This window comes from Opisthocomus hoazin, chromosome 12 (assembly GCF_030867145.1).
Source record: "Opisthocomus hoazin isolate bOpiHoa1 chromosome 12, bOpiHoa1.hap1, whole genome shotgun sequence".
NCBI lineage: Eukaryota > Metazoa > Chordata > Aves > Opisthocomiformes > Opisthocomidae > Opisthocomus > Opisthocomus hoazin.
Genome location: NC_134425.1, coordinates 4720859 through 4745404, shown reverse-complemented (window position 1 = coordinate 4745404; position 24546 = coordinate 4720859). Strand labels below are relative to the sequence as shown.

At 46.5% G+C, this 24546-nt stretch overlaps 3 protein-coding genes across 4 annotated transcripts; all 3 read right to left on the bottom strand.

Annotated features, from left to right (window-relative positions):
- Window positions 1-632: 632 nt before the first annotated feature.
- Window positions 633-6628, bottom strand: PDCD2L (programmed cell death 2 like). Its single transcript, XM_075434149.1, has 7 exons — window positions 6504-6628; window positions 6259-6422; window positions 5796-5865; window positions 4343-4746; window positions 3128-3241; window positions 1307-1455; window positions 633-781 (listed from the first exon to the last, which is right to left on the bottom strand). The coding sequence occupies exons 1-7, from the start codon at window positions 6612-6614 to the stop codon at window positions 651-653; spliced, it is 1143 nt and encodes a 380-aa protein (XP_075290264.1). The 5' UTR covers window positions 6615-6628; the 3' UTR covers window positions 633-650.
- Window positions 6629-8051: 1423 nt separating this feature from the next.
- LOC142362925 (fatty acyl-CoA hydrolase precursor, medium chain-like) lies at window positions 8052-11323 on the bottom strand. The gene is made up of 4 exons (XM_075434150.1): window positions 10893-11323; window positions 9685-9830; window positions 9317-9484; window positions 8052-8111 (listed from the first exon to the last, which is right to left on the bottom strand). Exons 1-4 carry the CDS (start codon window positions 10969-10971, stop codon window positions 8052-8054), a joined length of 453 nt encoding a protein of 150 aa, XP_075290265.1. The 5' UTR covers window positions 10972-11323.
- An 86-nt stretch (window positions 11324-11409) lies between these two features.
- On the bottom strand, window positions 11410-20640 carry LOC142362924 (fatty acyl-CoA hydrolase precursor, medium chain-like). 2 transcript variants are annotated; one of them, XM_075434147.1, is made up of 13 exons: window positions 20514-20640; window positions 19528-19732; window positions 18525-18669; window positions 17946-18079; window positions 17450-17603; window positions 16482-16583; window positions 15457-15561; window positions 14625-14765; window positions 14454-14540; window positions 13292-13439; window positions 12955-13086; window positions 12583-12655; window positions 11410-12157 (listed from the first exon to the last, which is right to left on the bottom strand). In XM_075434147.1, the coding sequence occupies exons 1-13, from the start codon at window positions 20569-20571 to the stop codon at window positions 11983-11985; spliced, it is 1659 nt and encodes a 552-aa protein (XP_075290262.1). In that variant the 5' UTR covers window positions 20572-20640; the 3' UTR covers window positions 11410-11982. The 2 variants fall into 2 exon arrangements, with proteins under 2 accessions (XP_075290262.1, XP_075290263.1); XM_075434148.1 differs by lacking the exon at window positions 14625-14765 and having other exon boundaries at window positions 20514-20634.
- Between the last annotated feature and the right edge of the window lie 3906 nt (window positions 20641-24546).

Here is a 24546-nt window from a genome sequence, read left to right as displayed (position 1 = left end):
AGGAGCCTGCGCGCACTGGGCGCTGTACCTCCCCCACCGCCCCGCACCCGTGACAACACCAGCGCTAATGACCTGCACCCTTTCCCCACCCAAAGCAACGTGATGGCCAGAGCTCATCCGGCCATGAAAATGTAACTTGTCCTTCATTGGAAAGACACAAAGGAGAGCTTCACCAGAGGAAGACTGTAGCAGCTGTGAGGCCCGTTTGGCCACCGCTCACCAAACTTCCAATCTGCAGCCAAAACAAAGCACGTTTGTTTTTTTTAAATCAAGCCCGCATGAAGCTCTTCACTGCTGACAGTTCCTAAAAACTGAAGCCTGTCTGGCTGATGCACGCTACCAATGCAGCTAACCGCAGTAAGACAACCTTCCTCCTCTACTTCCCTCCCCAAACGCTAGGCGCAACTGGAATCACGAAACTCTACGCTTACACTTCCACGTGTAACCAAAGTACGCGAGTTTTCCGTCACCACATTTTAGAGGCACGCTAATACAGACTTCAATCAGTTCTTCTTGGAAATAAGCCCAACATCATCAAATCAATTTCATTTTTCACCACATCTGAGGAAAATTCTGTTGCATAATTACATGCTTTCACCTGTAGTAAAAAAAAAACCAACAGACTTTCCATCTACGCGGAGAAATACAATTTATTTAAATAATCTCTGATCTGGGTCTTCTTGTACAAAGACAAATTCTTCAAGAGGGGTTTGCTGATTTGTTGGCCAACAGCTCCTCTCACAAGTGTACACAATAACAGTTCCAAATTCCACTGACAGATCTAAAAACAAAGCAATAAAGGTATGTCAGGTAAAGTTATGAAAATGACAAAAATCGGGGCTATTGCTTACTGCTATACTTCAATCTTTGCCGATTCAGAAAATATTTTTCATATTCAGTCTCCTACGTACATAGCATTTTTTAATTTCAACTATTTTAAAGCAAGCTGACTCAGAATTTTCACAGAGCTTCTTCAGCATCTGCACTCTTACCTGGCAGTATCTGTTACTTTCCAAGGCTTCAGCTAAGAGGCAATAAACCCAAACGACTCCCCAGCTCATGGAACTATCTATATTGCTGTTACTGAAGTTCACTCATGAGCAAGCCAAGCTGCACAGTCTCCATAAACATCTCCTGCTTAGTGAAATCTCTAAGGAAACAGAGCGGATTCTACGGCAGATGATCCCTGTGGCGAACCGCACCAGTGCGCGTGGTTAGCAAGAAACAGTCCGAACTGCGGTTCCCTACACTTCACCCAGAAGGCGCCCGTTTCTAGGATTCATTCAGCTACGCCAAAGGGCAACACCTGAGTCACTCTGGAGCATGCTGACCAGCGCCGGCATCAGCTGGAATTCGAACACTCGGTTGCTTCCGCAGTTACTGCAGGCTGGAATACCTCTGTCCATGTCGGCTGGAGGAGACGTTATGAATAAAGGCTGGCCACCCCAAGAGTATCTAAGAGAAGAAAGGAAAAAAGTATTCATTTTTTGTATCTACATTTCACAGGAAAACACACATGTTGGCAACAGCGTTCAGGATTCTCTGAAACCTACGGATCTGCTTGAAGTAAAAAACATTGGTATGAGCCAGAATCATTGCCTAAGCTTAAGATGAGTCATTAAACAAAGAATAAAGATGGGGAGGGGGAAATATTTGGAAGGTTAACACCTGGAAAGACTTAAGGAAAAAGAGCTGGATTTAAAGGAGACAAATGCTTTGAACTGACACCTCCAAAATTTGCCGTACCCGACTCAATTAAGCAAACTACACTTTCCTAAAAAAAGGAATCCTACCCAGTGCCAGGTAAAGATACTCAACCCAGAACAGGTCTCAAAACCAGCGCAGTTACACCACAGAACCAATGTTTTATTTGTAAGAGCTATCACAGCTCCACAGCTAACAGGAAACCAAGATCAAAGATGGCTTCCGCTGACTGCCAAGCAGGGGATTCTGCGCTGCGCTGCAAGCACAACAGAGAGCCGGCAGCCCGGGCGAACGGGGCTCTAACAGGCACACGCGCAGCACCGTGCAGGGGGAAGGGAGGGCGATGTGAGGATTGTAACGAGCGGTGGCCACAGGGATCACCAGAGGTGATGTTTTGGACGAACAGAAAATTCAAAGAGCGTAATACTGCAAAGTGATAGATCCAGCAAAAAAAAGCTGTCTGCAAAAGTTACTTGCACACTGCATTAGTGCATTTTCTGTATCATCTTTCATGGATAATTAATCAAAGTTTCCAGTGTTTCTGATCTGTGTAACCAGCCCCTCAGACCTTACCTCCTCATCGAAAAGGTACCCCTTAGTTCCACCTCAGGCTGGAAACTCAACAGACAGAGGTCCTGTCACTACACTGAGACAGCTCAGCCAGACAGGCTGCACTGGGCTCTCCGGAGCAAAGAAGTCAAAACCTAACACTGGGTATGGTCCATGAACACCACATGTATCATCTGGGACTACGAACGACTTCTGATTTGAACTCTTTGTTACACTTTCATTCAGAAGTAACTCCTCTCTTGGGAAAGCAGTTGCTCCGAGGTGAAATCTGCTTCGGTTCTGGGAAAAGCAATGGATTCACTAGAACTGAAGACTGCAGGGTCCCAAGGGGTAATCCCAATAAGCTACAGAAAAACTCAGGCTTTAAAACGGGTAGTTTCTTACTGAAGTAAAATCTCAGGGACTGAGACACAAGCAATTACAATAAGGTTACAAAATCTCAGAGGAGCAGATCACCTTGGCAATCTATCAGCACAGCATATCGCTGTGTATTATACTTCCACCTCAAAACTGTCCCTAGAAAACCTCTATGCCTGGATCTCGGTGAGTCTTTGGAGACAGTCTGGGTCTGTTCTCACCAGGTCTTACACTGCAGAACGTCTCCCGTAGCCAGATCTGGGGTCTCTGATCCTGCTTTGCTTCTCAGCTACTTACACTTCATACAAAAAAACCCAACCAGGGACCAAAGTCTGACCACGCAGGCATGGTTAACAGCCCTCTTAGCAATTTTTTTTTTTTTTTAATTAAGAAACAAAAATATACATCTATTTCCCATGAAATGGTTTATTTTGATGTACCGACAATCCATGTCTATGCTCTGTATCTCCCTGTTACAACCGGATGATCAACATACCTCAGAATCTGTTCAGGACACACAGATATTCTTTTCATAAATTTACGGAATGTGCGGTCCCCGCTTTTCACCTCACTCTTCTCATATTTTTCATTATCACCTTCACCCACAAAACTATAAGAAAACAAGAAAGAAAATTTCCAATAAGGTTTTCAGTATGATACGCATGCTTTAAATAAGCAATGGTTACTACACATTCACATTAAACTATACTAAGTGGACTGAAAAAAACCACACACGTTAAATTAAGAGGCAATTCTTGTTAGAGATTGCAAGTGAACATTTTGCTTCTAGTTCTTTGGTTTCTGGAGGCTTACAATTACTAACAGTGTTTCAAACTAGCATGGGAGATCCAAATCTACCAGATACCTGCTTATTCCTTTTAAAAAACAAACAAACAAACAAACAAATCATTCCTTTACTAACTTCTCAGAAGTTTTTCCAGTTTTTAAATTACGATGTTGTCTTCTTAGTTTTTGAAAAAAGTGTAATCAAAGTTCTACGGTTCTGTAATGGTCAACAAAACTCAACAGGAACACCACTACCAAGAAGCGTTCTATGCAGACTCTGCAACTGACAGCAGCTTTAGTGATCAGAAAACTCAGCGCTGCCCACAATTCAGGAAGAGTCACCGCACATGTTAATACAATCAAAAGAGAAGCGGTCTGGATATAAGTGCTCGCTGTGATCACCTAAGTCAATACTGAAAATATTCTCAGTAACTATGTTCAAAAACTGTTCTTCAGACAACCTTACCAACATCTTCAACCTTACCATCATCCCAGCCTCTAGTCAAAATCCCCAAGTAATTAAACTCTTAAAAATGCAATTGCAATGTAAGAAAAGCTTTCGTCTTGTAAAGAAAATCAGAGACAAGCATTGCAATACAAACTCATGCCATTTCGCATAAGATGCTGTTGAAACCCCGCTGGTTTGGTTTCAGAGACTGATGGTCCACTGCTCTATCTGGAGCTCAAGGACATTCCAGCTGCTCAGTCACTCACAGATGCATCTCTGAGTGACTCAAAATTTGCCAGAATTGGGTGCATTGTTGTGTTCTTCCAGCAAAGTACTGCACAGCAATGATTCCCAAAGGACCCGGTCACGAACAAAAACCATTCACATTTAGCGCAAGTCAGATTTAGATTACCAGTCAGCATACAGGAGACTGTGTAATCCCTTCAGTTTCAGCACGAAACCCAGACCTGTTCTCACCCTTCTGACATCAGCTGCTCCAAATCAACACCTTCTCTCTGCTGATACTCCTTCAACAGCTCTTCTGCGTGATTCGTATCGAGGAAACCAGCGTAGTCTTCCTCATCCACAACACTAATGTAAAAGGGCTGGAACACAGGAGCTGAACCAGACGTTGCCATTACCATTCCCTCGCCAACTGGAGGACATGTATTCAGGGAACCCGACCCATCCGCAGCTTCAGACAAGCGAAGCTGTTGGAGCTGGGATGCACACTCCACCTCTCCGGTCAAGGAGCTGCTCGCTGCTTCCGTTAAGCCAAGCAGCTGAAGGGAGGCACACGCGGGAGATTCTGCTCCATCACACGCTCCCCAGTCATCTGCTTCATCACACCAGTCCTTCGCAGCAAAGTTTGATTCTTGTTTCTGAGAAGAACAAAAAAAAAGACAAAAAGGAACATTGCCAATATCAGCCACCCTAATGCGCTTCAAACGGAGTTTCCTAGCAGATAAGAAAACTGAAACCTTCACCTAAAGCTCAGTGTTATTTCACCTACTCTCCTCACAGCGGTACTCACCAGCATACCCACACCTACTTTTCATGGCAGTGCAGTTACGGCAAAAACCATCTCACACTGGACAGAAGGGACAAGAATTCATTGGCTTTTTGAACAGCCTCTGCACATCGTGCTGCCCTACCTCGGCTGCCGGCACGACCACTAACAGCCAGTTTGGGTACGTTTACCTGAAGCACCATCACTGCACCACACAGAAGCTCCCAGGACAGAATATGGAGGAAAATAATGATAATACCATCATTTTATCAGCGTTTAAGCTCTTTTAACACAGAGCAAAATTTCATCTTGCATCTGCACCAGCTGAATAAACACTTTCTGCCTGTCACCACTTGTGCGGCAGCCATCCTCCTGTTTCCATCTTCTTAGGCAGTTTTTCTTCACAAGCAAAAATACCATAAGTATATTAACAATAATTGAGTCAGATCAATTAAAACCGATGATAAATTTTTAAAAATCTATTTAAATTAGAAAGTAACGATGACATCTTAAAGATCCAAACCTAGACAGCATAGCCCAATCATTTAAAGTTGAAAAATAACATTTAGGTAGCTCAAGCAATTAAAGTATTAAACGTCAGCTTTGGCCACAGAGTCGGACTGCAGTCTCCACTTTGACGCAAGCTGAACACGGATCACAAACACAAGTTAATCTGCCAGCAAACCACGTGTAGTACAGTGCCAAAAAACTCCTCGACCGTGACTCCTCCACACGACCGCACACAGGACTTGAGACACGCGCCTGGCACTGCTTCTTGAGGAGGGTTACGGTTAAACAGGTAGGTGCAAGGTGCGACACTCGCCCAACTCCGCAGCATTTTTGACCTAAGGCCTCCCCGGTCCCTCACTCGGTGCGGCACGCGGGAACAGGGGACTCCAGCGGGCAGTCTGCCAGCCCTACCTGCTTCACGCTGCCGTCCCGGCTCTGCCCTCCGTCCGTCTGCAGGCACTGGGAGCGCAGCACCTTCCAGCTTCAGCGGCCATGCCAAGGGAAGTGGCCGCGGAGACGGGCGTAAGGAGTGGGACGCGGGACCCAGCCGGCACCTCCCGCCCGCGCCGGCCCCGCAGCGAGCCCGCCCGCCTCGAATCGCCTCACCTCACCGCACCTCAGAGCCGCTCCCGCAGCCAGCCCGCCCGCCTCGCCTCGCCGCACCTCAGAGCCGCTCCCGCAGCGAGCCCGCCCGCCTCACCTCACCTCACCGCACCTCAGAGCCGCTCCCGCAGCGAGCCCGCCTCACCTCACCTCACCGCATTTCAGAGCCGCTCCCGCAGCGAGCCCGCTCCCCCCCCCCACCGCACCTGAGGGCCGCTCCCGCGCCCCCCGCAGCGACCCGCCCGTCCCCCCGCACCTCGCCTCGTCTCACCCGGGGGCGGCTCCGGCGCAGCGCGGCCCGGCGCAGGCGAAGACGTTGGCGAGGCGGTGGCCGGGGGAGCGCTCCAGCGGGCAGTACACCTGCACCAGGTGCGCCAGCGCCCGCCCGCACCGCCCGCAGCGCGGCCGGCCCGCCCGCACCCGGGGCACCCGGTCCTGCGGAGGAACGGCACGGCTGGAGCCCACGGCCCGCGGGGAACCACCCACCCCCCCCCCCCAAGGCCCCCCGCACCCTACCGCGGAGCCGCCCAGCTTGTTGGTGGCCCAGGCGGGGCCCTGCCCGTCCCCCCGCGGCCCCGCCATGGCGGCGTCCCGCAGCCCCAGCAGCACCGGCGGCCCGGCCGCCATGACACCGCCGCCCCGCCCCGCTACGGCAGCCGCCGGCGGCCAGGCCTGCGTCGGCCCCGCGCTCGCCGAGGACCCGAAACCCTCCGGCTTTGGGAGAAACGCGTTTCCCTCAGGCGTGGCAGGGTGCGGAGGGGCTGCGTGAGCTGCTCCCTCGGCCAGGCCAGGCGCCTGCCCAGAGCGGCCCGCCAAGCCCGGCGGCAGGGTTGGCTTCGGTTCCGGAGCCTGGGTTTGAACGTTTAGCTGAGCGGGGTTGATGCTGAAATTCATAAATGTACGCTGGGTCGTCTAACGGACAGAACCAAGCTGGGAGCCGGCGCCGCGGCGTGGCCTGATGAAGCTCCCCGTGGGAGCCCGGCGCTGGCCGAGATGCCTGCGAGGGCAGCGGAGGCGGCAGCTGCCGCGGGTGTGGATAAAAGTGACTGCTTTAGGCCGCCAGAATCATTGCACAACAGATGGATCAAAACCAAAGCAAGTCTTGGTTCTTTGTGAATAATGGGGACGGTTGTAAGGTGAGAGACTCCGGAATAACCGCACTTGGGCAGCTCGGCCTCGGGAGAGCAGATGCACGGAGCCGTGGGGATAAGGAGGCTGCAAGACGACCGTCACACCGTAACGAAGCAACCTGGAAGGACGCGGTGTACGTGATCTTAGAACTGAGTCTGCGCAGAAGCAAAGGTCAGCCTGTGGACACCGTGACGAAGAGTACGAGCCTTCATCTGAAGACCCCCGACGAGCACCCGCAGGTGCCAACAGAAGTGCGTGAAGGGCATTAACACATGCTAATGAGTTATTGGAAAAACCATGAATATGATAAGCATTTCTCAGAAATGTGATGAATATGTATGTTAACACAGCATAAATACCTAGTAATTGTGGTTTTTCGGTACACACATTTGGGCAGAGCTATCCCCTGTGCATCCAGCGCTGCAGTGAAGAATGCCCGCTTTCTAAAACTCCAAACTTCAGTTTTAGAGAGTCAATTATTTTGCTGCATGCTGGTAACAGCGTTGGTACCTGCTCAGGTCCTACCAGCCAGCAGTGCCTGCTGCCTTCTGGGTGGGAATCCCTAGCACCAAGCAAAAAAAATTTGGAGTTACTTTAGTGTGAGTTTTCACAGTGTTCTCTCAAGCTGGTGGCCTCTGGGACACTGTGTTCTCCTCAGACAACCGTAACCATCTTCTGGAGCTTGGGAACTGGCCCCGGGACCCTGCATGGATGGACCCGCTCTGGGGCCTGAGCCGTGACCTGCTGCTCTCCCACCCCCCCCCCCCCCAGGCACTCCGCGGGGAGCATCTCGGGGCGTGGGGCAGTTCTGCTGCGTGTCTGTGTCCGAGCAGGTAACGGGGGGACAAAGCGGCTTCAGTGTAGGTCTGAGGTGCCAGCCCTCGCTAGGTAACAGCTAGCACACTGCCTCTTGCTGTGAAAGACTCTGTGCTCTCAATGCTTGGATGCTACATTTTTGTCCAGTCCTTTTCCAAAAGGAGGATATTTCAGCACCTGCAGGGTAAAAAGAATGTTTTCTGTGAGCTGCTATGCTCCTGAGTAGTTAATAAATCAACGTATAAATGAAAGGCATTACATGCATCGTACAGTTGGAAGCACATATCCAAATTCACAGTTTTTAATGCTATTATGTATGGGGCTGCACTGATCCTTTTTGCAGCTAGTAGCAGTGATGGGTTTTTCAGGAAAAATACACTGTCCGCAACTGCATTGTTGAAGAGAGGATGCTGGAGATAAAAGCACTCCCTTGTTATTTACATACTGGTTTTTTTTGGAAAGATGATTTAGCTTTCTTAGTACTGACCTAAAGAAATCACCCAAGTGACCCGTTTCTAGTTCTAATATATAATGGCAAAGGTAATTAAGTTTCAAGCCTTGTTCTGAGTTTCTCCAACCTGATTTTAAGTACCGCACGAGAATTTAACACTGAATGCTCAAAGCAGAGTGACTTGTTAGCCAGTTTCTAAGTCCAGCTGCTTGGGGCTGGGTGAGGAACAGGGTCGAAACAGGCTTGCGTGGTGAGGTTGCAACAGGACTGACAAGGCAGCCCACTGACAGGGGAAAACTGGTTATGGCAACAGATAAACCAGCTGCTAACAAAAGGTCAGTTTTGCAAGGAGAAGAGCTTTCTCAACAACTGCGCTTCCTGGAAAGGCTGCTGCGTTATTTCCCCCAACACGCAGTCCTGCCGTCTTGCACGCTGCGTTAGGAAACCCGCCGGCTGCTGGGACCGGCCTTGCTGGTGGCACCGAGACCTGCGCAGAGCTGGCCAGTTCCATTTCTGCAATTGTAACTCTCCTGCCTGGTATTCGTGAGCCTGCCTGGTGCATAGCTCTTCCCAGGGAAAAACCCCATTAATTGCTCACATTCCTGTGATGAACGCACTGGTTCAAGGAGGGCAGAGGGTGTTCCAGCCAGATTCTTCAGGTGTGGTCTCATGGCTCAAGTACGCTGTTGTCAAGTCCCACAAAAGGCAAGCCAATGTCACACAACGGTTTTGCTTCAAGTTTTGCCTTTAGAGAAGGATTTACTCTGTGTTACAAAGTACTGCACTGGCTCCCGTTTTAGAGTTACGTCTGCCATCTCTTTGGCTGTTCTTTGTCTTAAGCGCTGACCCACTGCCGCTGAATCAGGTTTTTCACTGCCAGCGTGGTCAATGCTCTGCAATCAGCGTAACAAAAGTCTGACAATTTTCTTACATGAACTGTGCTGCTTACTCCCCTGTGAGCAGCACTTTCTTCAGCGACCGGGTCACAATGAGCAGTGGTCAGCCACACTGTGCTGGGAATGCGACATGATTTTGCACAGCTCTGATTCCTGCCGTCACAGCTGCAGACCGGAGCCATGTTTCGTGGAAAAGCTGTGACCTAAAGAAGTTACAACAGCACACACAGTACTGAGTATTTGGAAGTTTGAACAAAGCAGTGTCATAAATGGGTATGCAGATGGATGTTTTCCACAGGAAGCATCAACGTGTGGAAAGCTACAATATTAAAAGGTTGGTAATAATATTGAATACCATTAAACTACTAAAATATGGATCAATGTAAATGTTAAAATTACTTACTTTAGCTTGCTTTTCAGGAGGGTCAGCTATCAGAATTCTGGCTACAACTCCGCTCTCTGCGATAGCCCCGTGGAACAGACCCTTGGCCAGAGGAGAGATGGCCTGACGAGCAGCAAAGGCACGTAACAAGCACGCTTGGTCACCGACTTAGAAAGGCAATTAAGGAAATTATGTATAATTAATACATTTTTTAAAAAGATTAAGTGTTCTATTGACAGAATGTGAAAAACAGAACACCACCAGCAGTTCTTGCTGTATATTATCAACTAAATATGCTGCTAAGAATTTCTTCAAATATATGGGCACAGTGCACACCTTTGTGTTTAATGTAGCTGTAGCATTACCTTGAGCCAGACTGGCTATCTATACCAAGTGACCATTAATATTAGAGATATAAAATAAAATGTGGTTTGGAGCATAATGTAGGAATCTGCTACTTGAAAGTAACCTATACGTTGTGGCCCTAGTATTACTCCTTTCTCAGCTGTGTGAAGGCATACCATTCTTTTTATTTGGGGTTTTAAAGTAGCAAATGGACAGAACGCTGCTTCTCACACAGTCAGACACTACTTTGTTGTCATACGTGCCTAGTAAAATCACAGGCCTCACTTTTCCACAGAAGTTCTACCTATGATTTTGCATTCACAAACACGTGGGATTTTTTCTGTCTTGTTTAAGATAGTGATTTTTGTGAACGTGCAAGGACAGAAACACTAATTCAACAAACCAGCTGCTAACAGACTTAAAGGCTACTTCAGATCAAACCAGCCCCAGAGCAAGATGCCATGTGCCCTGTATGCTGCGTTAAGAAATATGGGACAGAACGAGCAGTACGGTTGAACACCGTTGCTGCAATTAGCGGCTGCTTAACGGTGGCATTTTGCAGGTAATGGTACCAGCTAGTGTTTTTTGCAAGTTATGGAAAAAAAATGCAGAAAAGGGGATGGCCAGGCAGAGGCTCCATATGGATCACCCTGCTTGAGGCCCAGGTGAACCCAGCAATGAGGAGGAAGAAGACGACATCTGCAAGAAACCAACACCTGCAGGCAGGAGCTCAGGCAGCCACCCTTGGGAAGAGAACCACAGGCTGTGGGACGATGCTAGAGAGGAGTTGGGGCTCAATGCCAGTTAACAGGGTAGTTAGAGCCAATTCATTGCAGTTTGTTTATTGTCATGAGTAGAGCTCTTACAGATCCTTGGATGCTTACGTTGCGTGTTCCTCCGTGCCTGGCGAGCGTCTCTTGCTTGTCGTGTAACTTTGCAAACTACTTGTGTGCCCTGACGCATTCCAGGCACGCCAAAAACGTGGTCTTAGCTGCTAGTGCCCGTGAAAGGAGGAAGACTGGGGCTGCATGCCTTCCACGTCAGCAGGTCTTCCCTTTGTGGGCCCGCGGACAGGGCTGAGCTAACAACGAGCAGCGAACAGCATCACGCGTTGCTCTCCGCTTTTGTCTCAGCGGGGGTCTGTCCTGCCAGCAGTGCTCCCTCCCTCCAGCGCGTGGATTGTCAATTCCTTGCCAGGAGGGGCTGAAGAACAGATAATAACACCACAGAGCAGTTGTGAAAACCCCAGAGCCTTGAGGCCTGGATCCTGCAAAGAAAGCTGGAAAATTCATATCTGATACCCTTTAGGTTGGAGAAAGAAACTGGGCATGTTTCTGGCTTCTTGGGTGTGATTTAACCTCTTGGAATTAGCCTATATCAGCAAAGTGAAAGAAAAGGAAGTTTCAAGAAATCAAAACCAACATTTATTTAGAACGGTTTACACAACAAGAAAACAAGTAGAGATTTTGTCCTCATCTGTGAGAAGCCAAGCCCATCTCACAGATGTTTTCTGATGGGTGCTCTGCTCACTACAAGCGATGTCCAATTAAAAACAAGGGGAAAGAGGCTTTAAGAATGACAACTGATCATTCTCTTCTGAAAGAAGAGGAGAATAAGCACGTAACATATTCTGACACAATATGTTCTGTGTAGGTATTTCTTACGGATTTCAACGTACTTGCCAATTTCCCCCTCATTGCCCCTTCTCACAGGACCACTACTCGGTTTTGATACCCACTGAATAGACACCATTGTCTGCTTGAGCCTGAAAGATTGTGGGTTTTTTCTTCTTGCTTCACTATATAGAGATTTTTAGTCCCACAAACATTCCAGATTTCCCTTGATTCTCTCCTTTCCCTGTGATCATGACAACAGCTTATGCAACAGTGAGTTAGAAGGTGATTATTAGACTCTGCATCCTGACAAACTAATTTTGTTTGACTTTGGGTTTTAAAAGCTGTACCCTCCACAACTCTACAAATCGGTGTGTTCTCTCCTTTCATCCACCATTTGTTCTGTGAGCTTTGCCCAGAACTCCATTCTGTGTTCTTTCAATCTCTTTGCTGCCTTTTGCACCAGTCCTATTTCCAGGTATGCTTCATCCAGCTCATACTGAGGCCAGTGGACCAAGCCTTCTCCGTTGGGGTTGCTGGAAACAATACAATGAGAAGTTAGCTTTCCATGTGCCTGTCACTGGTGCTCTGACTGCTCAGGCTGAGAGCATTTCAGAAAACTAATGCAGGCTCAGATTATGTGATTCTAGTTCCTGAGCAGTTGGATGGTTTTTATCAAAATGCTAATCAGTGGAATAGCAAGCATTTAACAATTGCCATTATTTCTGGATCTAAAACGCCATTGCAGATGGAGTAATAGCTCTTGGATTTTTTTTTTTCTTTTTTTGGTCTGCAGGTTCATTTAAAAGGTTTTCCTTGCAATCATTAAGAATAGAAACAATTTGCTTCAATATTTATCTTAAATTCTGCCAAATTTGTAGGAACCACCATATAAGTATTGCTATTATGTTTCAGGCAGCACGGACAAAATTTGAGCTGTTGTTAGCGTTATGTTTCTCACCCATTTCTAGCAAAGTTAGTCCAGTATCTCATGACAGTTCTGCTAAGTTTTTCTTCTTCTTTTGTAGCATGACCTGCGAAGTGAGAGATGAAATGGCACCATTAAAAACTAAACAATCAAAAAAGTAGCAGCTACATCAATTCCAACAGACTGCAATCGGTTCTACGTGTTCCTCTGAGCTATGGGAGCTTTGCTGGAGCAGAGCTCCAGGGGAGAACTGTGGACGAATGACTTAATGAAAAGTAACTACCACTAAAGACAGAAAATGTTTATGTTGATTCTGATGTTTCTAAGAGAGAAAGCCCTCCAGTAAGCAAAACGAATAACAACCATGTTTTAAAAGGAATGCTTTAGTAAGCGTGGATACATCACCAGCTAAGAATGGTTTCCCAAAGACAAAGGCAATCTCATCTGAATGATCCGCTTTTACAAACTCTGGTACAATACCCGCCGTGGAACTCGGTCGATGCTGAAATTCATAAAAGTAGACTGGGTTGCCAGCATCTAGCAGAAAACGTACAGAAGAGTGTTAGCTGGAGACCTGAAAGTACCTGCTGCCACAGACAATAAACTTTCATCACAACCTAGTTTGGTAAAATGAAAACACTCTCAGTTCTTTGGGTAATGTAGTGTGATGCATACTGTCCACAAACACAAGCCAGGATGGAATTCTATGTTTCTTCTAACAGGAGCCGAATTAGACACTCACCTCGGTGGTATCTGGCCACTTCAATGGCTGAAAAAACAAAGAAAGAGTCTCCTAATGCATCCAGAAGGCCATCTCGCACCTGAGCACGGTTTTCTGCATTCCCTATGTATTCATTGTATACTCGATCAGTAACTTCAGAAGTAGTACCCTGAAATGAACAATAAAAATACTTCTTAAAATGATGATGAATATTATAAAGACTAACAGCACGAACTGAGCGTGCCATCTGCACGTCCCTGGCTAAACCCCAAACGCTCTGCCTCTTCTTTCAGAGAAAATGCTCAGCTGTGTCAGAGAGTGGCTCAGAGCTCACAGCTGGGAGTTAGACAGCTACTGGACATAGATGTTCTGAGGGACAAGAGGTCTGCAAGCTCGAAAGGTCAAACATCTTTAGGTAGACATCAGTCAGTGGTGCTGATAAACGGATGTGGCAGTCTGCTCTCCCTTCTGTGGAAATAACCCTCGTGACAAAGAAATCCTGTTGGATTTCATAAAATTCACTTATTGTTGTAGATGGCCATAATTTGCCCCTTTCAGAACAAGCCTGGGCTTTGCCTTTGCAAGTTCACAATGGATGTCTGTGACACCGAATGATCCATCACAAGTACTGGCCATGTTTATGAAGTCCGTAATTCTTACCTTTAATCTGCATTTTTCTATGTTTAGTAGATTCAGGAGAGCACAAAGGAACCAGAAGGGTGAGAGGGTTGTTCACTACCAGGAAGCAACTGAAGACACCTAAACACAGGTCCCTCAGTGCCATTCTAAACATCTCAGGTTGTCCTTTCTCATCTCCAGCTACTCCGTCAGAATGGTGTGTTCTACAGGTCTCATGTCTTACCTGCTGGTACTAGCTGTGTCTCGGACAACCTAGGGTATGTAAAATGTCATAAAAGATTGATGTTTAGGTACCTGAATCACTCCTGGATTTCCACAGCACTCCTTTTAAAAAAGAGGGGCGTTTAGGATAAAAAAGTGACGTGTGTTTTCAGTCGCTAGTGGCAACAGGAATACACCATGTCTGCTGCCCGTTACTGCCCCATGGTAGGACGCTGTTGAACAGAACAAAGTTTGCCTCTAAAATATACCCCTCCGGGAGCATGAATGTGGAACCAGGCCAGTGAAGGAGCAGCACTGGGTTATTCTGAAAATGCTCTCTTACCATAATTGTGAATGCTAAGATGCTGCGTAAAACTTGACGTGCGACATCTTCATCCAGACCATCTGCGTAAGCAGGAAATTTCATTATCTGTGTGATACAGAGAATCGTATTTATTAGAAAATTTTGTGTTAACAAAATGATATATTAATAATGACATTATAAGTTTCTTACCATAGGAAGAGTCCATCCAAATTCACAGTTATTTATACCTATTATATATGGGACTGCATTGATCATATTTTCAGATAGTAATTGCCTGAAACTCTTTGGAAGAAATACACCATCTGCATATGCACTGCGGTATGGGGAAGGCTGGAGGGGGAAAAAAAAAGCAAGCTTCACTAATATGCAAATTTTGCATCTAGAGAAAATTTTGAGATTTTTACTGTAGTTCCAAAGCAAAGCAAAAGAAAGTGCCAAGTGAAAATACAAGAAGTAATAGTATTCAAGCCATTTCTAAGTTTTGCCTGACAGATTTTCTGCACTAGGCAGAAGATTCTGTGAAGATTAGCATTACATTTTTAACGCTTCAGAAACATAGGTGATGACGTCCACTTTACATCTATTCTTAGTTAATTCAATCCTATTATGGATGTGTGGAGCCGTGGTGGAAAACCAAACTTCTGTGTTGAAACTGCAAGGAACATGGAAGCCAGCACTGCGCTGGGAAATTTTAAGTAGGATGTAATACATTATATTAATTAATTTTCAGGTTCTCTGGGAGAAACTGTGACATTTCATACATTCTTTTTCTTCCCCTGTCAGAGCATGACAGCAAAACACAAGTAGCTCAAAGGCCGTGCGGAATGAAAGGGGAGTAACCTGTGCACATTTTTCAGGTGAGGTATAACATAGCTGCAGTGTTGTCAAATCCTGAAAGGTCACGAGGGTCAGATGTTACATTCCCTTCAAGTTCTCCTAATATTACAACACAGAAATAGCATAGTCTGTTAGGATAACATTTGGCATGTCATTTAAATGCAAGAAGTATAATTTCACCTACCATTTTTTGTAGTATCTGTACCATCTCTTCTCCTGTTTTTTCTCTTAAGCATTCGACTATTGCAGCCGAACTGGATTTTTCACAGCCAGCGGCAGCAGCAATTCTCTGCAACCAATAAAAACAAACAGGCACTCATGTTTTCCTACCCTGTGGCCACCGAGCCCGAGCCCAGCGGAGGGGGGGTCTGCGCTTCTGCACAAGGATCACTGCAGCCAGACGTGTTCCACCGCAGAGGCAGAGAATGGGAAGCCCTCGTAACCCTTTGCACTGCAACCCGCGCAGAAGGACAAAACCTACGCCTGCCAGGTATTTGGATACAGAAATAGAGCAAGAGAGTCATTCTGGTAAAGAACATGCCAGCCTGGGAAGGCAGGTTGAGGCGAAGGAGTTGGAGTGGTGCACAGTCAGAAGACAGCCACGTAAGCAGCAACGCAGAGCGCGTGACATCTTTCTTGGCAACGTCTCTTTGGGGGAACTAACAGCTGCCATTGGAGAGACAGAGCTCATTATAATCTTGCCTCTTTTATATCCCAGATTGTCAAATCTAGGTGCCTGGAAGTTGTGTCTTGCAGTTGAAAAAAAAAGGGGGGGGGGTTGAAGTCATCTCTTCTTTTTAAATATAAACAAATTGAATACAGTCTTGTTTATCTTCACACAACAGGCAACAAACAGGAGGGGAAGAGAAGAGTATTCAGAATCTGGTGCCATTTTCCAGCCAAAAATTATAGCTCAACTTTTCTTGAAGACAGTAGTACATGTTATAGTGTTCCTTTACATTTCACAATTCTTCCCTGCCTTCTCTCTTCGCTTCCTTAGTCTTTTGCTTTCACTCAGAGATACATGGATATTTGGGTGTTTGAAAAGCAAAGCATCACTAAACATGTATTATTTGCACACAGAAATACTGTCTTTGATGGCTGTGGTTGTAGTTTCACAAGGAAAAAAATCTGGTTTTGCATTTTGGAATAAAGAATTTGAGACATGCAAAACTATCTGGAAAAATAAAAATACCACCAGATACCCACTTGTGCTTCCTCCTCAGGCTGGTCAGTGAATGAAATCCTGGATGCAGTACCACTCTCTGAAATGGCCTTATGGAACAAGCCCTTCGCCAGGGGAGATAAGACCTGTAAAAAGACGAGGACAAGAGTTACAAGCACGACAAGCATCGTGTTCTGACCACTGACTTTGAATTTCAATATCAGAAATCACCATTTAAAACATTTTGAAAGCAGACGTCACCAAGCTGTTATTCTGCAGCCTCTGATCCCGGTTCAGCTGTGCAGAGGGCTTTGGCAGTGCTGTCGGGGACAGGGAGGAGGAGTTCGTGCCTGCCTTTCCCCTGCTGGAGCACCTGGCTTCCAAGGCTGCATGCAACCACGCTGGAAGCCAGACAGGGACCGCATGCAACCGCGGCCAAGATCGGGCTGTGCTGCAGAAGGGGAGTAAAGAGCTGCTGGCTGGAGGGCAGGAGCTTAGGAAACAGCGATTTTTATCACATGTATTGCTGAACCCTGATTTCATTGCACGATCTGGACCTCTTAGCCAACGTGCTCCGTGTTGATTTAAAGCTTTTACCTCATCACAGGTCACAAAACGCATGTCTGGTTCAGCTATCCTGACTATTCGCCTGGGCCGCTTTGCTCGAGTGGCTGTCGAAGCCAACAGGAGAAGGGCAAGACATCCTCGTAAAGGACTTTTCTCATAAGGGTAAATTTTGGGGGTTTTGGTGCTGCAAAAAAAGCCCCCAGAACTCAGTTCAGTAGATGAGGAATAACATTGGGTCTGAACTACAGGATTTGGGTATGAAAAGAACATATTCATCAATCAGAAGCTGTATTGATATCCCATTGTATTATAGGGCAAGGTGATGTGTCATTTACTATAAACTACCCCTTTTCTCTCACTGACTTCACATGCAGGTACTGAAAATGAATGTGGGATGGTAGGTTTTTCCCCAAAGTAATTAAAATCGGTATTACTGTGAACTTACAAGAGCAGAAACGCTGACTCCTCCTGCAGATTCTCCAGCGATAGTGACAGATCCTGGATCTCCTCCAAAATGTATGATATTGTCCTGAACCCACTGAAGAGCTGCCACTTGATCCAGATACCCCCAGTTACCTCGGGCATGCTCGTCACCAGTGCTGCAGAGAAAGAATGGATTTGGTTAAATGCTCAATGCAAGAAAAAAGGCAGACAAAAACACAATGTCTAGTATAAGAAACCAGATGCCATTCTCTGCACAGAGCTTCTCAACACAACGGAAAAATAAACGGCTCAGGAAGCGTTAAGATTTGAGCAGCAATCAAACAAGCACAGACTCGGAAACAGACCTGGGGCTCGTAAATTGTTCCCAACTGGTGCATGTGCAATTACAACAGGTATAGTTTCTTTGCATAAGCAAGTATTCTGCCCGTCTCTTCGCAAAGGCTTTGCACACATAATTCTGGGAATGACTTAGCAAAAGCTGAGATAAAATATCTCACCTAAAATATCCAGCAATACCTAGCCGGTACTGAATTGTTACAACCACCACGTTGTCAAAGGCTGCTAACGCTGAACCGTCGTACGATGATCCTGCTCCAAAAACTAACCCACCTCCATGGATCCACACAAAGACCTGGAAAGACAAAACCAGAAACAGTCCAGCACGCATAAGAGCTCCCAGTGATAAAAACTAAGTGTAAACCAAAATCTAATATTTTGTGCTGTTTCATTCCTGACTCTTTCAGACTACGTTTCACGAATGGTAGAAGCCTTGCAAATACGAGGCCTGCAGTCTTACCACACGGCATTGATGTGATGCACTACTTACATTACACCAGTGCCCCGTGACTTTTCACAGATTGCATAGAGGAAATCAAACATTACCTAGCTAAAATGTCAATAACATTTTATTTGTAGAATAAGATTTTGTGTCTCTTTCAAACCTCAGCAAATATTTACTGGGGCAAAGCGTGTAACGATCATCGTTACAAAACGGCACCCGTGAGTCTGCATACAGTGCAGGGTGCAGGTTTGCTGCAAACCAATTTTGCTAGAGGTGTTATAACGGTTTTGCTTACAGGCAGCTTCTCCTGTTTTTCTGTAGAACTGGGTGTGTACACGTTTAGGTATAAGCAATCTTCAGACATTTCGAGAAGAACTTTTTCTTTTCTATTAGTAATAGCGTCTGAAAAACCCTGTCCTTGTGCTTTATCCTGTAGACACCTGAACAAAAGAAAAAATGACAAGCAACAGAAATAACTAAAACCGCAAAGCTATCAAATGTACCTTTTTTTATACTTCCACGGTAAAGTGCAAACCAGAACCAATCTCTAGTACTTTTCCAGATTGCTGGCAACAGAAAACAGAAAACAATTTCTTTCTCTTTTAATATATTTTCTCCCTTTGACCTGACATTGAGGAGATCCGTAAACAGGAGCCACGCATAACACGCGTAACAACATAATTTTGCATGTTTCAAAATGTATAACGTATACAGAAATGTACCTGCAAATATATATGGCTATAAATGACTCCAATGAAAATGCAAATGAGTTGTTTTACATCTTCAATAGCTTTCTGTATTGTAAAATATATTGTATGTATTTATATTGTATTCACTAAACAAGGGCAGTAGTGCACATGGAGTAAGTCATTTACAACACAGGCCAGAATTAGTCTGCGTTTCTTATGTGTCCTACTCAGCATGTGGCTCACTCAGTGTTTTTGCCTTCTAGTACTTTATTCCAGCATTTCCTCAGCTTCTTTCTGTTCCTGCTCCAAAGCTACACAGTTTATAAACATTGCTAAGTAATGGCCAAATGCTCCCGAAACAGAACATTACTGGCAAAGTGCTGGTCCGTATTAGTTCATCACCGACCCCCATTAGACAGCAGCTTTTAATAAAAAGCGCACCTTTAAAGGTGTCTTTAGAAACGCATTCATTGCAACAGTTGCAGGCGGTAACGAGATGGCACCGAGGGATTTACCATTGTGGCTTTTGGTTGCTCTGTACATCACTATCCTGGAATTGCATATAGTATAAAATTATTAAAAAGCTGGGTGGTTTTGTCGCTGTCTTACATTGGTGGGTAGGAAGTGGCATCTCTGACACCGTCCCACGGCTCGGGTGGCTGGGGTTCGGAAAACCTCAGCGGTCCAACCGGAGGCTTCGCGAACGGGAGTCCCAAAAAGACATTTACACTCCTCTCAGCTGCGTCCACTCGGAATTGGTACCCTCGGACTCTCCCGTACTTGGTCCCCACTTCTGGTTGCTCTGCTTGTTGTCCTGGGGGATGGGAGCACAAAATTACACAACTGGTCTATCTGTAAGGAGTTGCCAGGATTCTAAGAGCTTTAGCTATTTAAAGATACACCTTTTGTTCGCTTTAACAATTCATTTTCATAAGTAAGGCCTCAACAAACTCTTCTCAGTACAGCTGGCATTATTTCAGCCTTCGTTCTGATTGGTTTGTGCGTGCGGTCTCCCCAAGGTGTATCATACGTATTGTCTTCCTTTCCACACACATTAGTAACAGCGTATAGATCTTAATCCTTTTCGACCCAAGCTGTTAGTTCAAAGTCCAACAGATTGCTCTCATTCAGAAAAGTCATTTCCTTTTCACGAAAAGGATCTGTGAGCATACAAAATACGTTCCGGATCCTTGATAGTACGTACTATAGTACGAAAAAGCTTCTCACACACCTGAAAACAGCCTGGCGTACACAAAGACTGTCAGCGTTTAGGTAAGATCCATTTTAAGATCGGTGTGAAAGTTCTCAGCACCGAATCACAAATGTGGTGCAGCGGTGTGCTCTGCCCCAGCAGCCCCTAAAATTCTGGGACAGGAATTTGATTTCGTTATTTGGAAGAAAGGCAAGTAAGACAAATGACTGAAAACAGATCGCAAAAAGAAATGAAGAACTAATTGCTCTTCAGAGGTAATTTCTACGCAGCGAGGCTGGGTGCCCAGGGCTGACGGTAAAGATGGGGTTCCCCCGGGTGAGCAAGCTGCACGCGCTCGGTCTCCTTACGGAAAGCAACAGAGAAAAACCCTTCCAACACTTACCAGTAGCGACAAGCTCCGCAGCCCCGACGGTGAGAATCAAAGACAGCAGCCACGTCATTCTGCAGGTCGCCGTTCCGCAGGCGAGTCACAGATTACCCTGCTCGGTGTGCTGCGTTATATAAAGGCTGTTGAGCGCAGCTCTTGCGCAAGGCAGAGCCTGATTGGGGAGAGCGATGCTGAAGCCGGGAGCTGGCCGAGCGGCCGGCCGCCAGAGCAACGGCCCTGCGCAAGCCACTGCTCGCCCGCAGCTCGGCTGCGTGCAGGGACCGGGAGCCCTCCCGCCTCGCACGGTGGGTCCGCGGGCTCCGTACGGGCCGCCTGTCACGCCATGTGAATCTGGTTCACAGCACCTCAGGCATCGGCTGTGTGCTGTAAAGTGCTTTGAAAGCAGCCTTCCTTTGCACCAGGAGATGTGTCCTGCTGCTGTAACACCACCGTCTTTCACAGTTCCCAGTTTCACAGGATTTTCTTGCACTATGCGGCGAAGAGACCAGGGAGCGAACTACACTTTCACTTTACTACATCTCGATGTAAGGAAGAAACAACATAGCCACAAAGAGCAAAATCCAAAACAATATACTGAAAAATGTGCTTTTGCTGAAGTGAAAGTTGAGGGATTTTTATTCTCATGAAAGGATATTTTTTGACAAAAACAGTGCTAGTAAAATCTTTGCTTTTCCTGGAGGGTGGCTTCTCCACCTGCCCCTCAGCGCTGCGTGTTCAGGGGTGTGTGTTTGGTGTCTAACACGACACATGAGTTTTGCAATGCGAAAGAGACGCTTTCTCAGCTTTTGTAATACAGGAACAGCACTAAAGGATTTGGGTGGTAACAACACATCTAATGCCTCTGACAGATCGGGAGGGTTTATGGACTGCTGTGTGTACTCACAGCTATCCTTGGCGCACGATGTGAAAAAAGAGGGGAGAGAGCTGAACAGAAATGAAAGAGATTTTCTGCCCACATGACTAAGGAGTTCTGTTAGTGTTGTATAAGCTTCGGACTCTGCCTTTGTTTTTGTTTGGTTTTCTTTTCTTTTTTATTTGTGAGGCTCAGCAGATCTTACCCCGGGAAGGCTGTTTCTCAATTTTATATCATGAGAATTCTCAGCTGCCAGAGACAGCATTCGTATAGATTAATTTACTGCTTGCACCATCGTTTTCAGCTAAGCGGGACCTAAAGATCCATGATCACCAAAGGAATTCAGCACATACGTAATGTGCCTGACAGTCCCATGTGCTATGGCTCAGCTTGCGTACTTTACTCCAACCCTGCCCAAGGGCACCTGCACGGGTGTGATCTACAGCCCTTGTAGGTAAATCCTGGTCCCCCTTACAGTGGGCGGCTCAGGGAGCGAACGCTTGCCAGAGAGCTTCACCTGGACACGTCCAGCACCCACAGCGTAGCCTGAGCACTTGCCCCGTTAGTCAGGGGACTCCTGCCCTGTGCCGCAGCAGCACCGTGAACAACGGCAGTGCTGGCGTGCATGGGAGCTGCCTCCCCACGCTCGCTAAGTGCACAGCGTGCGTTGGCAAATGGGAGAACACCGTAAATTTGTGCTTCTAAGAAAATAATGTGGACAATAACCTCACTGCAGAATTTTTATGGCTCTTATGACCTTTTTCTTGTTTCGCACGAGTGAAGTTTGTGACATTAAACGTCAATAAAACTGGTCTGGGATCAGTCTGCACTGCTGTGGATGTACAGTCCCTATGGCAGTGTGAGCTGTACGCACTGCCAGAGGCAGCGAATGGGAACAGGTGCCTGGGTACAAGCGATGGCGTTGAGCAAAAGTTATCTTCCACCTTTATCCGTGTGACAAAGGTTGCTGGGAAGCCAAGGGCAGAAGTACTTTGTAGGAATAACCTCCGCACTCCAGTTTGCCTGCTTGAATACTGTTGCAAATTCTCTCACCCCCTCCACTTACCCTGGGCTGCTTTGGTTCCCGGCTTCGGAAAACTGTTTCCATGCGAGGTGGAACCACAGGAATCCCGGCTCGTGGCTCGGCTTCCATCCTGACGAGCATGCATGCGTCAGCTCACTTCTGACCTGCGAACCACAGGAGTCCTCCTCTGCTCCAAGGCCAAACGCGTTGTGCTCCGCTCGCTGCTCTTGCCTTTCGCTGAAACAAACTTTATTTATCTCCATAAACTATTTATTTTCTATCTCCTGATCTTTGCTGATTTTGCTAAACTCTGTCCTTTCCCCCTTGCTCTCCCTTTATTTTTCCCCTTCGTTTTCCATGCTATTTTCCAAGCCTTACTCTTCAGTCTTTCTTTGTTCTACTCACGACTTCTCTTTCAAGTACCCATTCTGCAAAATGTCTCAGCCCATATCCCGTACACAGTCCCAGAGACGGCCAAAGGCAGCAGCCATTCTGCAGATATTACCGGTTTCTGCAAATTCTGCCAATCTTACTTACAATGAGGTAATAACCAAACAGGATTTCAGATCCCTGCAGCCTTGCCTGTAGATACTTTGCATGGCTCTACAAGCATGACCTGTATGCTCTGCAAATGTGGAAACTCTTAAGCTAGTGACATCGACTAAACGTGCGGAATCTGGAGACAGTGGTACCTACCTGGCAAGTGGAAGTCTTGAATCCTGTTTGGTATTTACTTTTAAGAGAGAACATTTTGCAGCTTACCCTCGCTCAGTGAATAACGCATAAGTCAGGGAGCAATCAAAAACCAGTCCTGCCTGATGATGACATTTGCCTCTTTATGCCGTACTGCACTGCTACCTTTCTTGATTTCAGTAGCTGAAAAATAGAGACAAATGTCACATTTATAGGCCTATAATTGCACAGGAGCTCACAATTACATTTTGCCTCCAGTATGTATGTTAGAAGTGCTTAGAAGCCTGCATTTAAAACTGGGTCAGTTTGGTTTTTTACTCAGCCCCTGGGGAGCATTCAATGAAGCTGAGAATATGAAGCTTAGAGCACAGGAGTCTATGAAGCCAGTGCTTGGACAGCTTTAACACACTGTCTCTTCAGCATGTGGCAATCTCACATCAGGAGGTCTCTGGGATGGGACAGAGTATCAGAGCACTCACCCTTAGGTAGATAGGACTAAAAGCTTTTGACATTTTCCCCCGTGATTCATTTTCAGCACTGTGCCCGTGCCTGAGAAGTCAGTTCTCTGCATGCACTTACAACATCAGCATGCGTTCTGTGCACAGACATGCAGTGCTGCCTGCTCCTCTCAAAGGGAGGGGCACAGGATCTCAGGGGTATTGCATGTGCCATGAAAATATGTCAATGCTATTTTGAAATTATATTCCCCTCACTAAACATGTTAGCTGAAACAGCTGCTTAGCAAGAATTCCCACTGACCGGAACAGCGGGTGTGCTAACAGCCTAACCCTGCCTCCCGAGTTCTGACTGGCTACAGAATTTGGGCAGAAAGACTTAGGAAATCCCACCCTATTTCTTCCAATAAAGCCATCCAGAAAGAAGGGATGGCCAGGTAGTTGCTGTAGGACATTATCAGCTATGAACAATCTTAAATTCTTCCAGAGATACAGAGGGGAAGAGATGCCCTGAGGACCTACAGAGCTGTGTAATGCTGTGGGGAGAGAGCAGCATGGCCGGGAATGTGGTTGGGGGAGCTGGAGCAGCCTAGGAGCCTGATCCAGGGAACAAACAAGACATACCAGAGAAAGCAGTTCTTGACAACACTGAAAGGAAGCATTCAAGACTTGTTCTTGACAGTCCAAGTGCGTATCAGCCAGCAGGGGCACTGGAATAATTCCCATAAAGGAATCCCCGTCCAGCGCTAGTAACGAAGGCCCCACAGGAGCAGGGAATGTGGAACTGGCTGGTGTCACAGAGAACTGCCTGGAGTCCAACATAAAGCACCATGGAATGGACAGAAAGCATGAAACTAATGTTACCAATGTTGATCCTTCTAAGGGAGTTATTGACAAATGTAAAGGAAAAAAAGTGTGGGTAGGGGAGACTGTTTCTCCCTTTTCTAACACTTCATAGAAGTCTTCATTCCAGCACTACTGTTGCTGATCCTATGTCACAAC

Bases quoted from the DNA above. Each gene is read 5' to 3' on its own strand.
- LOC142362924 (XM_075434147.1), bottom strand. From the start codon at position 20,571: ATGACGTGGCTGCTGTCTTTGATTCTCACCGTCGGGGCTGCGGAGCTT. The intron at 19,733-20,513 runs GTAAGTGTTGGA...CCCATCCCCCAG, and splicing joins TGCGGAGCTTGTCGCTACTG to GACAACAAGCAGAGCAACCA. The intron at 15,562-16,481 runs GTGGGTATCTGG...TATTGGTTGCAG, and splicing joins AGCCTGAGGAGGAAGCACAA to AGAATTGCTGCTGCCGCTGG.
- LOC142362925 (XM_075434150.1), bottom strand. From the start codon at position 10,971: ATGCGTCAGGGCACACAAGTAGTTTGCAAAGTTACACGACAAGCAAGA. The intron at 9,831-10,892 runs GTAAGCATCCAA...TGCCTTTCTAAG, and splicing joins GGCACGGAGGAACACGCAAC to TCGGTGACCAAGCGTGCTTG. The intron at 8,112-9,316 runs GTAAGAAAATTG...TTTACCCTGCAG, and splicing joins GAGTAAGCAGCACAGTTCAT to GTGCTGAAATATCCTCCTTT.
- PDCD2L (XM_075434149.1), bottom strand. From the start codon at position 6,614: ATGGCGGCCGGGCCGCCGGTGCTGCTGGGGCTGCGGGACGCCGCCATG. The intron at 6,423-6,503 runs GTAGGGTGCGGG...GTTCCTCCGCAG, and splicing joins ACAAGCTGGGCGGCTCCGCG to GACCGGGTGCCCCGGGTGCG. The intron at 5,866-6,258 runs GTGAGACGAGGC...TGGCCGCTGAAG, and splicing joins TGCGCCGGAGCCGCCCCCGG to CTGGAAGGTGCTGCGCTCCC.